Source organism: Dasypus novemcinctus, chromosome 11 (genome assembly GCF_030445035.2).
Source record: "Dasypus novemcinctus isolate mDasNov1 chromosome 11, mDasNov1.1.hap2, whole genome shotgun sequence".
Taxonomy (NCBI): domain Eukaryota; kingdom Metazoa; phylum Chordata; class Mammalia; order Cingulata; family Dasypodidae; genus Dasypus; species Dasypus novemcinctus.
The window spans coordinates 86,340,716-86,355,374 of NC_080683.1; the positions used below are offsets into that span (position 1 = coordinate 86,340,716).

The 14,659-nt window shown below is 47.2% G+C and overlaps 1 protein-coding gene across 2 annotated transcripts; it reads right to left on the bottom strand.

Annotated features, from left to right (window-relative positions):
- Positions 1-1,187: 1,187 nt before the first annotated feature.
- Positions 1,188-14,148, bottom strand: DDO (D-aspartate oxidase). 2 transcript variants are annotated; one of them, XM_004475935.4, is made up of 5 exons: positions 13,971-14,148; positions 12,049-12,228; positions 10,246-10,354; positions 8,698-8,874; positions 1,188-2,959 (listed from the first exon to the last, which is right to left on the bottom strand). In XM_004475935.4, the coding sequence occupies exons 1-5, from the start codon at positions 14,131-14,133 to the stop codon at positions 2,392-2,394; spliced, it is 1,197 nt and encodes a 398-aa protein (XP_004475992.3). In that variant the 5' UTR covers positions 14,134-14,148; the 3' UTR covers positions 1,188-2,391. The 2 variants fall into 2 exon arrangements, with proteins under 2 accessions (XP_004475992.3, XP_004475993.2); XM_004475936.4 differs by lacking the exon at positions 12,049-12,228.
- Positions 14,149-14,659: the final 511 nt, after the last annotated feature.

Genomic DNA, 14,659 nt, shown 5'->3' on the forward strand with positions numbered 1-14,659 from the left:
GTGCCACTGACAAGAATAGAAGCGAACACAGAACATACAGCAAATGGACACAGAAAGGAGACAAATGGAGGCGGGGGAAGGGGAGAGAAATAAAACAAAACAAAACAAAAAACCCCCACATCATTAGGGAGCTGCTTTCTTCCTGAAGACCAGCTGCCAGTGATCCTAGGCTCCTCAGGCACATAGCAAGGCACAGAGCGGAATCTTCCAGTCTCTTCCTTGTCTTTTGGGTTTCATTGTTTTCATTCTTGTTTCCGTGGCTTTCTCTCTCTCTCTGTATTCATTCCATTTGTAAAGGACTCCAGTAAGAGGATTAAGACCCATCCTGGATGAGGTGGGTCACACCTTAACTGAACTAGCTTCATCCCAAGATCCTATTTACAATGAGCTCACACCCACAGGAATGGATTACATTTAAGAACATGCTTTTCTTGAGTCCATGCAGCTTCAAACCACCACAGCTCCTTTGGGAGACAGGCAAGTCCCCAGGCTCTCTTGCCCAGAGGTGCCGAAGGATATGCTCCTTCTTAGCTCCAGGCACCTAGGTGGTGGGGAAGGAAGGGAAGGGTCTGGTGATGGCGGTGGTGGAGGAGATTCTTGCCTGGGGTAGGGCTGAACATCAGTATTTTTCCAAAGCTTCCCAGGCGATCCTAACACACAGCCCGGATTGGCTGCTACTGACCAAAATAAATGAACCTTTTAGAGACATCAGGAGCAAATATTTAGCAGCTAGTGAAAATGAAATCAAGACATGCTACCATGACCACTTTCTCAAGGAACCTCCAATCTTTCCATCTGGTAGTGCCGGGGGTTAGAAATATTAAATACAAACTAGAGGAGCAGATAGGCCAAGGTGGTAGAGCAGGAGCCTACCTACAGAAAATGAAAATGCTGCAGGCATAAGGAATGAATAAGAGGCACTAAAACTCACTGAGAAATAATGGAAATGCTACCTATTCTGAGCAGCATTCTTCAATTTTATTTTCAACCATTTAAAAAAATTTTAATTCTCCCCTTTAAAATGTCATTTTGTCATACACATTCTCATGGATTGTGTGTGATGTGTGTTTTCGGTCTTTCGAAGCTTGTACATTTCTCAAATACTTTAAACGGAATTCAGGGCATTTGCACTTGAGGCATATAAACTCCGAAGCAATAACACACAAACGAATAACACACTCTACGCACCAGGTATCCATTTTTTATTTCTGGTGATTGTCAAATTTTCAAATTTGCCAATTTATCAGATTTTGATACAACACCACCCCCTGGTGGAAAATTATAGAAAAGAACCCACACTTGATTTAATGTGAGAATTTTAATGCTGCAAGGCATGTTTAAGATTGTCTAGAAGACTGCTCTTTTTCTCTTTCTCTCTCTCTCCCCCTCTTCTCTCTTTTATCTTTTTTTTCCTAACAGAATGCTCTCTTTAAACAAAATCATATGCAAAAGTTGAATGTACAAAACAGTAAAATGAGCTGTGCTGGAATTTCTCATTGCCAGATTTCTACTGCCAACCCCACATCTTCCCCAGGATGTCCAAAATAGAACTTATTATCACTTCACACAATATTCCCCCTAAAAAATTAAAATTAAATTTATTTCTCCTCAAGCCATCCTTACCTCTTTGAATAGGACCTCCATTTCCATTTTCCCAAGGCAAAATCCCTTCTGACAACTCACAACACACATAAACATATTAAAGGCTTAGAGTAGGTCTAAGTCAAGAAACCAGGTTAAATTTATTTAACTCAGTAATTCCAAACTCATCTGATCATGACACACACTCACCCCTACCAATACTTTTTAACTACCCTTATTGTATCCTTTGGTTATATTTCATTCTGAACGATTGTTCCATCTTAATTAGTAAATGAGCTCTTTGGCTGCACATGATATTTAATTTTCAAAAATGCACCGTCAACCATACAATAAGTCAGCTCTCAACCATTTGTGGCCTTGGAAAGGCTGATCCTTTCTATTACTGACTGTTTGGTTGACCCTAGACAACCACTGAGTTGACGCCGCATCCTTCTGCCATCATTACCTGCTGAGGAGAGGAAGAAGTTACCACTGGTACTAGCGGTGCTCATGCTGTCATCAATTAAATATAATACACCGAAATTGCCTGTCACTGTGTACTTTTATTTAGAGGAATCATAATACTCACTTGACTATAAGCCAAGAGGACCATGGGTAGCTCTGCAATTGACAGCGGGTTTAAGTGTTTTCCATACATTATCTCCTCCCGTGGATTTGTGAGCCCCCGTGGATTGTGTGGAAAGGTGCTTCCAGCATCTAACTAAACATTCATACAATCAAAAAGCCATCTGAACCTGCCCCAGGGCTTAAATGGTGCATCCAGAGCCATTTGCTGTCATCTCAGGTCACCTACAGCTTTGCCTTGGGAGCAAGGGTCCTCAGGCCACGTGCCCACTCACTCACCAGCCCGGCAGCCTCCAGAGCTGAGCCCCAGTGCACAGAGAAGCCCCCGCTCCCGTGGCCATAGTGGTGGACCACAGGCAGCCTCCGCCCTTCTTGGGCTAGAAGCTCTTTCTGCAGCCGCAGGCCCGGTCTGGAGGGCCTCAGGCCCACCCTCTCGCTTATGTGGCAGGCTCCCTGGAGGGAGGGCTCAAGTGCACAGCATCGAGAAAGAATATCTCTGCTGCTTTCTGGATCTGGGGACAGATTCCAGTCCCCTTTTTGCCTAGTTCCTCCCAGGGTTACGTCGGATGCACCAGGGTAAATATAGGTCAGCCCGCTCCCGTCTCGGATGAAATGCTTCACCCAGGGAGCCTGAACTTTGAGGACTTGGCCCCTCACAGGGAACATCTTCAGGTCTCCTGCAAGTTGTCTGCTTCCAAGGCCTGAACAGTTGACCACGATGTCAAAGGATGGATGAAGCTCCCACAGGTCTTCTATCCGTCGGCTAAGAATCAGACCTCCACTCTCTTTTATCCTGGGAAGAAACAGAGACTATGAGACACGGCTTAGACACTTTGCTCAACCACTACAGGAAGTGAAGGACAGAAACAGGGAAACAAAAGTGAGGCAACGATTCAATGGATACACACTGCCAGGGGCCCAAGCAGGGCAAATTCTGGCCATTACTAGCTTATTACCATTCTCAGAAATGGGGGATGCCTAAAGTTGAATCTAAATAAAAACCTATTATGAAAATTCAAAAAAAGAGAATCATATGCCTTGTCTCTTTCTTATGTTTTATGGAGTTCCTAAACAAATATCAAGTTATCTCGTACTACAAACTTCCAAGCACATTTTGTTTATACCATTCAACACCTAAAATTATTGGCTTAGACATTTTATCTCATTTTATTAACTCTTGCATGTTCCTCTGGATTATTATAATCTCCCTAACCAAAAGGTTTGGGCAAGAGCTACATACTTGCCACCCTCCTCTCTTATGTCTACCACAGGGCTGTGAGCATGACAGGCACACAAAATATTTATGGCCAATGGACTAATGGACAGTGCTAATTCGGTAATTTTTTTGGACCAAGTATATCAATAACAAAAATAAAAGAAATATCCAGGTCCTCTGTCCTAATTATAGGTCACGTGTATAATTTAGGAGACTTAATAACAAAGACTTGGCAATTGTGTCCCACACACACAGGGTGTGTGACCCTCAGCTAAGAGGGACCAAAGCTTCTTGCAACATGATTGCTATCCCCAAGGAGCTTACCAAGGAGCCAGGGAGAAGGGAGGGGAAATACTGAATAGGATGAACTAAGTTCCAAATGAGAGAAAGCGTGGGGTTAGATCCCAGTCCTGCCTTTCATTAGCCTTTAGCTCATGGCCAAATCACTTTACTTCTCTGAATGCCAGTTTTGTCATTATGGAGATGACACCTCTCTTGCCTTTCTCAAAGAATGGTTGTGAAGTTCAAATGAAATGGACATGACAGTTCTACAAAAGCTACTACACACAATAAACTCTAAGGAATTGACATCAATAAATGACAATTCCTCAAGGGAAGAGGTTATGTCTTGTGTGGTGCTCACAACCTAGCCCTCAGCCCCATGTCTTCTGGTAATTGGCTGAATAGGTGTTGGCCATTTTGAGCTCATCACCCTAAAACATTTGTGTGCCCATTTTCACCAAGCCACAAAGTCAGCCACATCAGCTTGACACATAAACATGGCGACAGTTATCTTCAGGCCCCTTCCTTCAACTCACTAGGAGCTCTGGTACGGAGGGAAACTGATCTGGCTATGACCCTGAGGAGGACGGGGCTCCACTAGGCACTTCTTTGTGCACACACAAACACTCATACACACACTGCACCTACCAGGAGAAAAGGAGAGTCCCCTCATATCCTCTCTGGGGACTAGGGACAATTCCTAAATCCTTCCGCCCATTCCCAGCCCGAGCGAAAGCCAAAGCTGCATTGGCAAAGGAGGAGTCTGGGGGCAGCACTAAACAGAGAGGTAGAGGCTCTAGGGTGAGCAGGGACACAGAAGAAGGGCGGGGTCCCTGGTGAGCTCTGGCACTGAGAGAAGGGGCAATAGTCAGACATGGGGCTGCTTTGGCAGCAGCGCTGGGGGCGGTGAGGGTGGCGACTGCAGGAGGGGAGACTCAAAGTCAGAGGGAGGGTGCAGGGTAACCCAGCAGAGCCAAGGGACTGCCCTTGGGACTCACGGGCTGAAACTTGGACCCCAATTGTTTTGGAACTTAATAAGGAGGAGTTGGGGGTGGAGTGGGAATTTGTCATTAAAAATCTAAGCGGTTTTCATCTTGCCAAAGGTAGAAATTTCAACACTCCTTTGAAGCAGATTATACCTTTATTCTGAGAATATGTTGTCTGGGTTATGCAACTCTTAAGTGAAAATTCCCTTCTAAGGATCTAAGGCCACTTTGAGGTGAGAGTCTGAGGGAAGGCTCGCTGTTTGTCTGCAGACCAGATTGCTTTTGAAATAGCTGTGTCTCCACCACAGAGGGGTGGAGGAAGGAGGAGATGACTGTCATCCATTTCCCCGCTGGCCCCTCACACTGCGTTAGAGCTTCCTGGGATAGAGGGTGAGAGCCAGATGCTAAGGGCACCGACTCAGAGAATCTGTGAAACTTCTGGAGCGAATGTGGCTGCCTGGGGCCCAGGGACTCAGCTCTGGGAAGGGGTGACTCCCCACCTCTGCACGGAGCCCAGCTCTACTCATTCCAGGAAGGTGGGTACTGTTTTAAAGTTAGTTGGAATGAGGATGCAGCGTTGAGTGAGGAGAGGAGCGGTGAGAGACAGCAAAGAGCTGGGAAGGCCCTGCTGAAGATGGGGAGCCATGCAAGGGCGCCAGGACCAGGGAGGTGGCTAAGGAACTAGGGGGAGGGGTGGACATTTCAGATATTTAGATTAATAATTTATTAGACATGGTCCTGTGGGCAGGCAATTAACAAAGTACTCCTTGTTTCAAGCCTAAAGCATGATGCCTTATTAACAGTGATCAGAAAATTATTCTTTTTGTCTGAAAATGAGAAAAAAAGAAAACTCATTTTAAATCTCAGTTGGTAAATAGGCCTAGGCATAAAGATTCATGGAAAAATCCCCATTGTTTCTTCATGGTGACAATCTAGCTCTATCTAAAATACTTAAAATAGAATTTTTAAATGCTTTTTTAGGCTTATACAGCAACTAAATACATAGTCTCTCTTGGACCTGTCACCGAATGGCCACGAATGACCACGAATGACCACGTTCCTCACTCATTCCCTTGCTATGCAGACTCTGATAAAATAAGCAGCATCCTGTTCCCACTTCCCCAGCAAAGCCATCCCCACCTTGTGGGCTCCAAGAACTCGTATTAGTCCCTCTAAGCCTGTTCCCTTCAGGAAAGAGGCGTGTGGCTGAGGCCCTGGGTTTCTCCAGGCAGTGCTTCTGGAGGGGGTGGCGGGCACGCTTAGTGGTCCAGCAGGCGGGATTGGGTGGAGCAAGTTCTGCAGCGGCCTGGGCCGCTAAGCAAGTCCCGGTGGATGTCCCCAAGGCTGTTGCTCTCCCTACTTCCTTCTCCTCTTCCTACTAATCTTGCTGCTGTCAGAAAAAAAACCAACGACCATCTTTTCCCCACCCTCCTGCCCGGCGCCCTCCCGCTTGAGCTTTGCACAGCCGGGGAGACGCGAGCACGCGCACCAGACGCGGAGCGCGCACGTGGGGCCGCCGCTCGCCCGCGAGGCCCCCGGTTCGGGGCTGGGGGCTGGCACAGGGGGGCGGGGCAGGAGGGAGGCGCGGGAAAGGCGGGCGGGGCCCTGGCTGGCGCGGCGGGCGCTGCGCGCGGAGCAGGCCCGGCCACGGGGAAGGGCGCTCGGGGAGCGGGGCGCTGTCGGGTGGGCCCGCCTGCCGCTTCCCGGGCCGGGGCGCGTTTCTGTACAGCTGCCGCGGAAGTCCCGGAGCGTCTTCCTCAGGCGCTGCGGTGCGTCAGGCCCCGTAAAACAGAAGATCCAGGAGCAGAAAGAAAGATGGGAGAAGCGGGCCAGCCCTGATAAGGCAGGGCTTACCAAACACGGCGGGGAGGAAAGGTCGGCAGAGAAGCCGGTGCGGTCCGTGCTGTGGTCAGCCTGGGGTCTCATCAGGACCCCAGGGTAAGGCCTGCGCGATGAAATCAGAGTGCCTGGCTTAGGGCAGAAATGGACACGCCATCCTCGCCCTCTGGGTGACTTATTAGGTACGCTGCCCGGTGGAAGAGATACTCTTACAAGGACTTGCCGCCTCTGGGAGTCACCTCCAGGAAGGGGCAAGTAGAAAGCCGAAGAATGTGGCTCCACTGGCCCAAGATGCAAAACAGGATCTTCCCGAGGGAGAAAATCTCTGAGGGCTTTGAGGAATTGTTTCTCTCTCTCTTTTTTTTTTTTTTCCACAGGAGGGTAATCCCCTTAATTATTTGAAAAATGCTAAAGACATAATTTATGTGGTGAAAAGTTTTTTTCTTTTCCTGGAAGTTTACATGATTTCCGAAGGACAGTGCTTCTGCTGAAGCCATTGTTGTGTGGCTCGCCGAGTGAAATGTTCATTTTTGAGCCCTTACACTGCAGGCTGAACACCCACATACTATAGAAGAGGCATAGGAGCAACAAAATAGACCCCCGTGTGCGAGGAACCAGCAGGGATTGTGTGGCAACCCCGCCGGGCGGGCACCAGAGTGAGCCCAGGGGTCCCCGTCCTCACCAAGATGCTGCCCTGCCTTCCTAGCCCGAAAATTCGCAGCACAAAAGGCTAATCTTAGGGCTAGATACCAAGCCCCAAGGGAAGGGGGAGACGGCTAATCCACACGGAGAGGAGGCCCGCAGGGGCAAGGAGAAGGGGCTAGAGGAAGCACCAGGAATCCAGGGCACGAGAGGCAGAGAAGGGGCGCTGAAGGGGCAGGTGGGGGGACTGCTGGGACCAGCTCTCCTCCCTGTGGCTTCCCTGCGTTCCTGGGTGTGTCTTCTGTCCCCAGCACTCATTGCTACCTTTACTGTCAGGATGACATTATCTCAAACAAATTGACCTCCCCAGAGTGCTGCAGGGGCAAGAGCAGCACATTACCCTTTTTCTCCCCAACTCCTATAACCTACATGCAGAAAGGAAGCGAAGCTCCAACGCACAGAAAAAGAACGGAAAAAGAGAAGCTGGAACTTACAAAAATAAAATGCTCCATATCAAGTGCTATGAGGTCAGAATGAGCAGAGCACCTAGCAAGCTGTTGCAGGCCTGCACCAGCCAACTCAGGACCCTTCTCTACTCGCATTGTACATCTCTATTTAACCCTCAGCAGGGGTTACTGCAATTGTGTATTAACATATACATGTTAATATATATACACACACATATACACAAATATGTAATCACCCCCAACAGATTATAAATTCCTTAGGACAAGTGATCACCTTTTATCCTTTTTTATACCAGTTTCTAGCACAGTGCCAGATCTATCATAGGTGCTCAACAGAGATTTGTAGAATTAATGAATTGCATGAAATCAATTTTTCTTTATCCTAAATCTAAATACAGGCATCACATCATTGTCACTGCTGCTCACCTTAAGTCACTTTTCTAACCTTGCTCCAATAATTTACATTGTTCCTGTTCATCTACCACACATACAACCCTCAACACATAAGCAATTTCCAGACTAAACTAAAAAGTGGCTACTTGTGGTGCCTCAAATAAAGATACTCTTGCTATGTTTCCTAATTGGAAATCGGAAGTTCTGAAAGCCAAGCCACAAGTTCAAGATATTTTGGGCTGACCTTGGTGAAGAAGCAATTACATAATTGAGATAAGCCCTCTGTGTAGAGTTCTTATTTATGACAAAAGAAAATAATGAAATTATTTTCTTCATCACTAATGAGAAAAAACTATAATAATTTATAATAAGCATAAGCTTCATTTGTCCAAAGAACTAGAGTACCCTATAATTTTATAGCTGGGGTGCTTATAAACTTGAAATGTCTCATTTTACAGATGAGGGAACTAAGATACAAATTGTGCACCAAGATGTGCACTGGAAGTGTGGCGTGATTCACTCCTTGTGACATAAAGTCTGTCTTCAGATTGTTTTACGAAGCCCTAGCCATTTGTGAATGAAAAGACACAATGCAAAAGAGCTCCATAGGTCCACAAAGCATTTCAGCATATACTTCATGAATAATTATGAAGTTACTTACGACTATAATAAATAAAGGAAGCACCAAAGAGCCATTTCAACCAACCTTTTCTCTAGCCACAGGAGGTAGGCAGGGCCATCGCATTTCAGGGTTGTGAAAGCCTGACCAAACACATGTTGGGGGAATTTCTTCAGCTCAGCCTTGGTCATCTTTCGAAATCCCAGAACCACATCAGCCCAGAATGGCACTTCTTGAGTAGGAATACTTTTAAATATCTGCCAACTCAAACATATTATGTGGAGAAAAAGCCAATTTTAGTGAAATAACACATGGCTAGTGAAGTGCATGTGACAATCTCTAAGCAATTTAAAGTTACACTTACTATAAATACAAAGAAAAGAAAATATTTTGCCATTCTCTTGGGTTCAGATAACTCAGGAGCTAAATTTTACAGGTTTAGGATCTGGTGAATAAGACATTTTAAAACAGCATATCTTTTAAAGACTGAATTTAATTTTCTTTTTCTCAAAAGCTTTTGCCCAGATTTTCCTTATTTACTTATGACTATGCATTTATGTATTTGTTTGTTTTGACTATTTTTTTTTTTTTAGGAAGTACTAGGGATTCATACATGTGAAGGCATGTGCTCAACCACTGAGCTACACCAGCTCTGCTGGACCATGCATTTTTCTTTAAAGATTTATTTTTTATTTCTTTCTCTCTGCTCCCTCCCCCACCCCATCACCCTTCCCCTGTTGTCTGCTCTCTTGTGTCCATTCACTCTGTGTTCTTCTGTGTCCACTTGCATTCTCAGTGGCACCGGGGATTTGTGTCTCTTTGTTGTTGTGTCATCTTGCTGCATCAGCTCTCTGTGTGTGCAGCGCCACTCCTGGGCAGGCTGTGCTTTTTGCATGGGGTGGCTCTCCTTGCAGGGTGCACTCTTTGCGCATGAGGCATCCCTACGTGGGAGTCATCATTGCGTGGCATGGCACTCCTTGTGCATGGCAGCACTGTGAGTGGACCAGCTCACCACACAGGCCAGGAGGCCCTGGGTTTGAACCCTGGACCTCCTATATGGTAGGCAGAAACTCTATCAGGTGAGCCACATCCACTTCCCATGCATTTTTGAGGAAAGGTTTTTTTTCTATTTTGCACAAGACTTTATGTAAATTGCAAGCAAAATGTCAAAAAGTTTAAAGGTAAGCCTCAATGCTAAACAGAATCTCTAAATTGGAATGGGGAATGTGCAGGAGGCAGAGGTTGTGAATGATGAGCCAAGTTGGAGGTCATCAAGTCGTCGAGTTTCATTTTAAGACTAGAGTGCAGCCAAGGGTTGTCAAGAGGAAGCGAGTTGTCATTAAGTAACTGGCATGGGTGAGGGTGGATGAGGCAAGAAGCTGGCAGTAGTGCTACCAAGAGCTTCTAGGCATATGTTTGGATTTATAAATATTGGGTTGTTCTCATCAATAGGAATAAAAGTGGTAAATCATGGTTGCTCTAAACAGCAAAGAGAATAATTTGAGTGCTACTATATATGGTTACCAATGATGTACTAATTAATGTACCAAGACATTCAGTAAATATTTCATGTTGAACTCTAGTATCTGTTAAGGTCATTGGACTTCTAAAAGCACTTCAGATTTCCTCTCTTACCCAGACACCAGGTGAACGCCAGCTTCTCCAGCTTCTCCAGAATTGGCGATTGCGAACAGATGCTCAAAGGTCTCTCTAAACCACTGCTTCTGCTTGTGAATGGATGTATCTGTAATCATAGAAATGAGCAAAGTGGAACATAAAAGAAAATGATAATGGCTAAACTTCAGATAAGTTCCTTCTGAAAAATTGGGGGAAAAAAATTAACGAGGCAGGAAGGAACGTTTAGAAAAAGCACTGCATTGTGGTGGAGGGTCCACCAGTGACCAGAGCTCTGAACGTTGATACATGCTGTCCACATCTGCTCACATATGATTGATCTTTGGGGGGAAACTGACTGAGCATAGGAAGAAAACCTGACATGTGAGCTGGAAGGTGGTCTTTGGCACTAGGTCTATTCCAGAGATCCTTAAAGGGTGCATAACCAACCTGAGCAGAGTTAGCTCATGGCTGAGGCATCAAGCTGGTCACATCATCAAGACTGTAGAAGAAAGGACCTAGGACCCCTTCCCTGGTGGTTGAACACATGATGGGTGGCAAAATGTGGATGCTGGGGTCCGGGTGAACCAGGCAGCCTGGAGAAATTTGCCCTCTTGATGTAAGGAAAGAAGGTCTGCATTGCGGGGTGGACTGCTTGGAGGGCGCCCTGCAGGTCAGATTTCCCAGCTAGCACCACTATTGCCTTCACAGGCCCTCCACACCACAAAATCATAGACCAACTCAGAGTAGCATTTACGAGGTCAGCAGGGGGAGTGCAGGGAGCACGCCAGGAAACGCCTCTCATCCAGGTCCTGTGGGTCACTGCTCCCCACGCCCCAGGCATCCCCTCCAGCACCCAAGGGGCTGGATCCGGGCACCTGAAAGGGTGCCAGGCCTGTAAGGGAGGAAACAAGGGTAAGGGATGACACACAAAAATAATAGTGTCCAGTGTGGGCATGGAGGGCAGGCATAACCAGAGCACAGACGAATCCAACTGTGGGTGAAGTACTGGGCTGATCCCTGTGGAAGGGTCATGAGTGAGTCTGATCCCTGTGGAAGGGTCATGAGTGAGTGTCCTGGCCAGGACTAGGGCAGGCCACTGGTAATCCTGAGGGGCCACTACTGGGGATCCACGGAAGAGATGCATGACTGACAGAGAAGATGCTGGGTCAGCACTCCTTAGAGAGGTGTCCCAGGAATTTGTAGTAGAGATGGAAAGGCCCTTAGAAACATGTGCTTTCCCAAAGTCCCCAGATTAGTGAAGGCATGTCAGTAGCAGGGTTTTAAAACAATTCACTTCTTATAGAGTCAAAAAATAGTTCTTTAGTAGTAGATTCATAATACCTTCTTTAAACATGTGCCTATGTTGATTTAACACTGTATTCCAAAATTGCAGATTGGGAATGCTAATTTAGAAATAGCAAAGAAATAAATAATAAGCTGCAGAGAGAACAGAATTTGACCTCATATGGATCATAGCCCAACAATCTCTATCAGTGTATTGGGGCTGCATTGAAACACATCCCCCTGTCCCTGTCCCAAAATAGTTCTTTCAACTCTCTTTAGTCCCTTTAATTTAAGTGCACTTGAACATAACTTAGGCCATTCTCAATCAACATATAATGTGAGCAAGAAATAAACCTGTGCTTTTAAGCTGCTGTGATTTAGAGGTTGTTTTTGTCCTGCAACATAATTTGAGCCTTTCCTGACAGATACCCCAATAGGATGTTAAAACTGTTCATTACACTTACACATTCAGTTTCTTTGTCAACAGAACTCCACTAATATCCATTCTAGCAACAGGAGATGACGTCCCTCTCTCACCTGGATAAACGTGAGGAATAAGCATTCCGGCTGCCACATCACTTGTGGTATCAGGAGTAAACTTGTCTGAGATCACCATAATGGAGCAACTTGGCACTAATTTGGAAATGCACACAGCAGTGGAGAGCCCAATCACGCCTGCCCCAACAACTGCAATCCGTACTCCATCCATGGATGGGCCTGCACAGAGGGAAAACATGGGCTCTAAACCCTGTTTGAAGGATTATTTCATCCAGTAGAAAGTCTGGCCCTGAAGGTTCTTTCCTTAGGCCCACACCTTCTCAAATAAGACCTTTTCTCTTGGTATTTCTTGTGGGATAAAGAGAACATCCCATCTCTCTAAGCTCTTCTTTCTGTTAAGTGTCAGTCAATGGGCAACAAGGTCTTAATGGGGTTTTTGACATTAGCACAGATCTGGGTTGGATTTGCCTTTAGAACACATGCCAGGTAGGTAGAAATTCATTTTGGGAGGAGATTTCTACTCATCCTGCCTCTTTCTGCGCACACACGAGTGGCAGAGCTGTGGACTCTGCTCCCAGAAGCCACCTGAGGAACAGCCATGAGAGGCATGACCCAAGGGCAGTTTAGAACTCGATGCTTGCTGTTGAGAATTTGTCTTTGATCATGGCGATGTTACAGAAAGTTTGAGCAAATGAGTGCCTCATCTCCTCTCCTCCTCCTCACTCTAATGGGAAACCAACTCTCCCTCCCTGCTTCTCTGCCCCCACCATCTGTGTTCTACTGCCTCTGCCCTCTGTTCCTGACACCTTTCCCTTAGAGAACCTTCTTTTGAGGTGAGGAGATCTGGATTACTCTCTGGACTTGATCAGGTGCTGGTTCATGGACCAGATGAATTCCTGTTTCGTTCAACCTTTAGGTGTAAATAAGAGAGACCCACTGAGGTGGGCTCATACAGGGGGCTCCTTATGAGAATCCGTATGGAAATGCAGGAGGCAAACCTCTTAGGAGCCTCGACTGGACACCCAGCGTAGGGACCAGAGGGTGGCTGAGGCCTCGACACCCTCCCTGGCCACTGAGCAGGAGTTCACGGGTCCCGCTCATCTGTCGGCTTCCCTGCCTGCCTGTGCTTCCCTGATTGTCTTTCCACTCTGTTTCCATTCTCTAACTCTCTGTCTCAGGTTTAAACACCAGAAAGAGAAAATATCATTGGTGCAGTTGGCATTGGCACCCCTACTGGACAAAGCTCTAGCACCAGGTTGACTTATTGGACCAAACCAACCTATAAATCTATCCTTGGGACAGTGGCTCTTTTCTGTCCAGTCAGCAATAGCCAGGGCAACAGGTGACATGGAACAAATCATGGCCACCCACACATAAAGATCCACCTTTGCTCAGGAGGGGCTGGGGCAGCTCCCCTGAGCAGGGGCTGTGAGCAGGACCTTGGCTGTCAATGGTCTCTGCCACCTGGGAAGATCTACAAGGCTTCAAAGTCCTCTGGTGAGGTTAAATGTGTATTATTTTTATTTCTCAAGCAATATATGCATTTCCACAGCCACCAGTTAACCGGATGGCTTCTCCAGGGGGCTGGCTAGTCCAGCGGGGGCAGGGTTGCTGGGCAGAGGGAAGAGGGGGAAAGTCCAGGGCAAAGGGCAAAGCAGAGTGGGTAGGCCAAGGAGCTGGGACCTGAGCTGGGACCTGTGCATGCTCCCTGGAGGCGGGAGACGGCCACCTGTCTCCTTACTGGCTTCACTATTTGGCATCAGCCTCCCTTGCCCAGCAACTTTCTCAAAATAGTTCCAATATATTAAGTTGAGAGGGAAAGTAATATCTGTGGCTAAGAATAGCCAGCTGGCAGGGAGGAGAGGAGTGAGCCAGCAAAGTGGGTGTTTCCTGGCCCTGTGACCTGGTGATCATTGCTACCTGACCCCATCAGGGCACCCGCAGACCCCCAGAGTACATACAGCAGGACTCCCGAGCAGCGGAGCGAGCAGGAGGGCTGATGGACCTGTCTCGGGAAAAGCGGCTTTGGAAGCCACCGGAGGCTCTGGCACCAGTCCTTGTTTTCCCAGTGAGTGTTTGCTCTAGTGCTCTGTAAGAGAAAAGCAAAGCAAAACTTCTCCCCATTGGGGAGCTTGCTAAGGACATTCCCTCTAAGCCTCCTCTCCATTGGCCCGTAGCTGTGTCTCTGACACTCATTCTCCGGAGCAAGGAGCGAGTGACTTCCTTTCGAGTGGCCCTTTTGTCTCTGCCGTGCTCCCAGGAGCTGGTTCAGCCCCCACCCTTTCACTTTCTTGTTTGCAAACCCTCCACCTCGCTGCCAGCCCGGGATTGCTCCAGCTGATTTACAGGTGTGTTAAATAACGGGTGGACTTGTTCAACTTCCAGCAGGTTCCTGCGAGAAGCAAACAGCGGTTTCTTCCTTTGACGACCCCGAGGCAGCCGCCTGGCTCCCGGGTGGGCACCTGGCGCCTGCTGGGTCAGCCATGAGGGGCGGGATGGGGGGTGAGGGCAGAAAAATGTTGTTGGGCACTAAAACGATGTGCTTGTAGTTTTCAAAATTACGCAGGAGATAATCTAGGAGAAACAAGTGATTCCTTAGCCCACATATTTAGAGAGTGGCAGCTGTGTACCAGGTGCTTTACAGGCAACA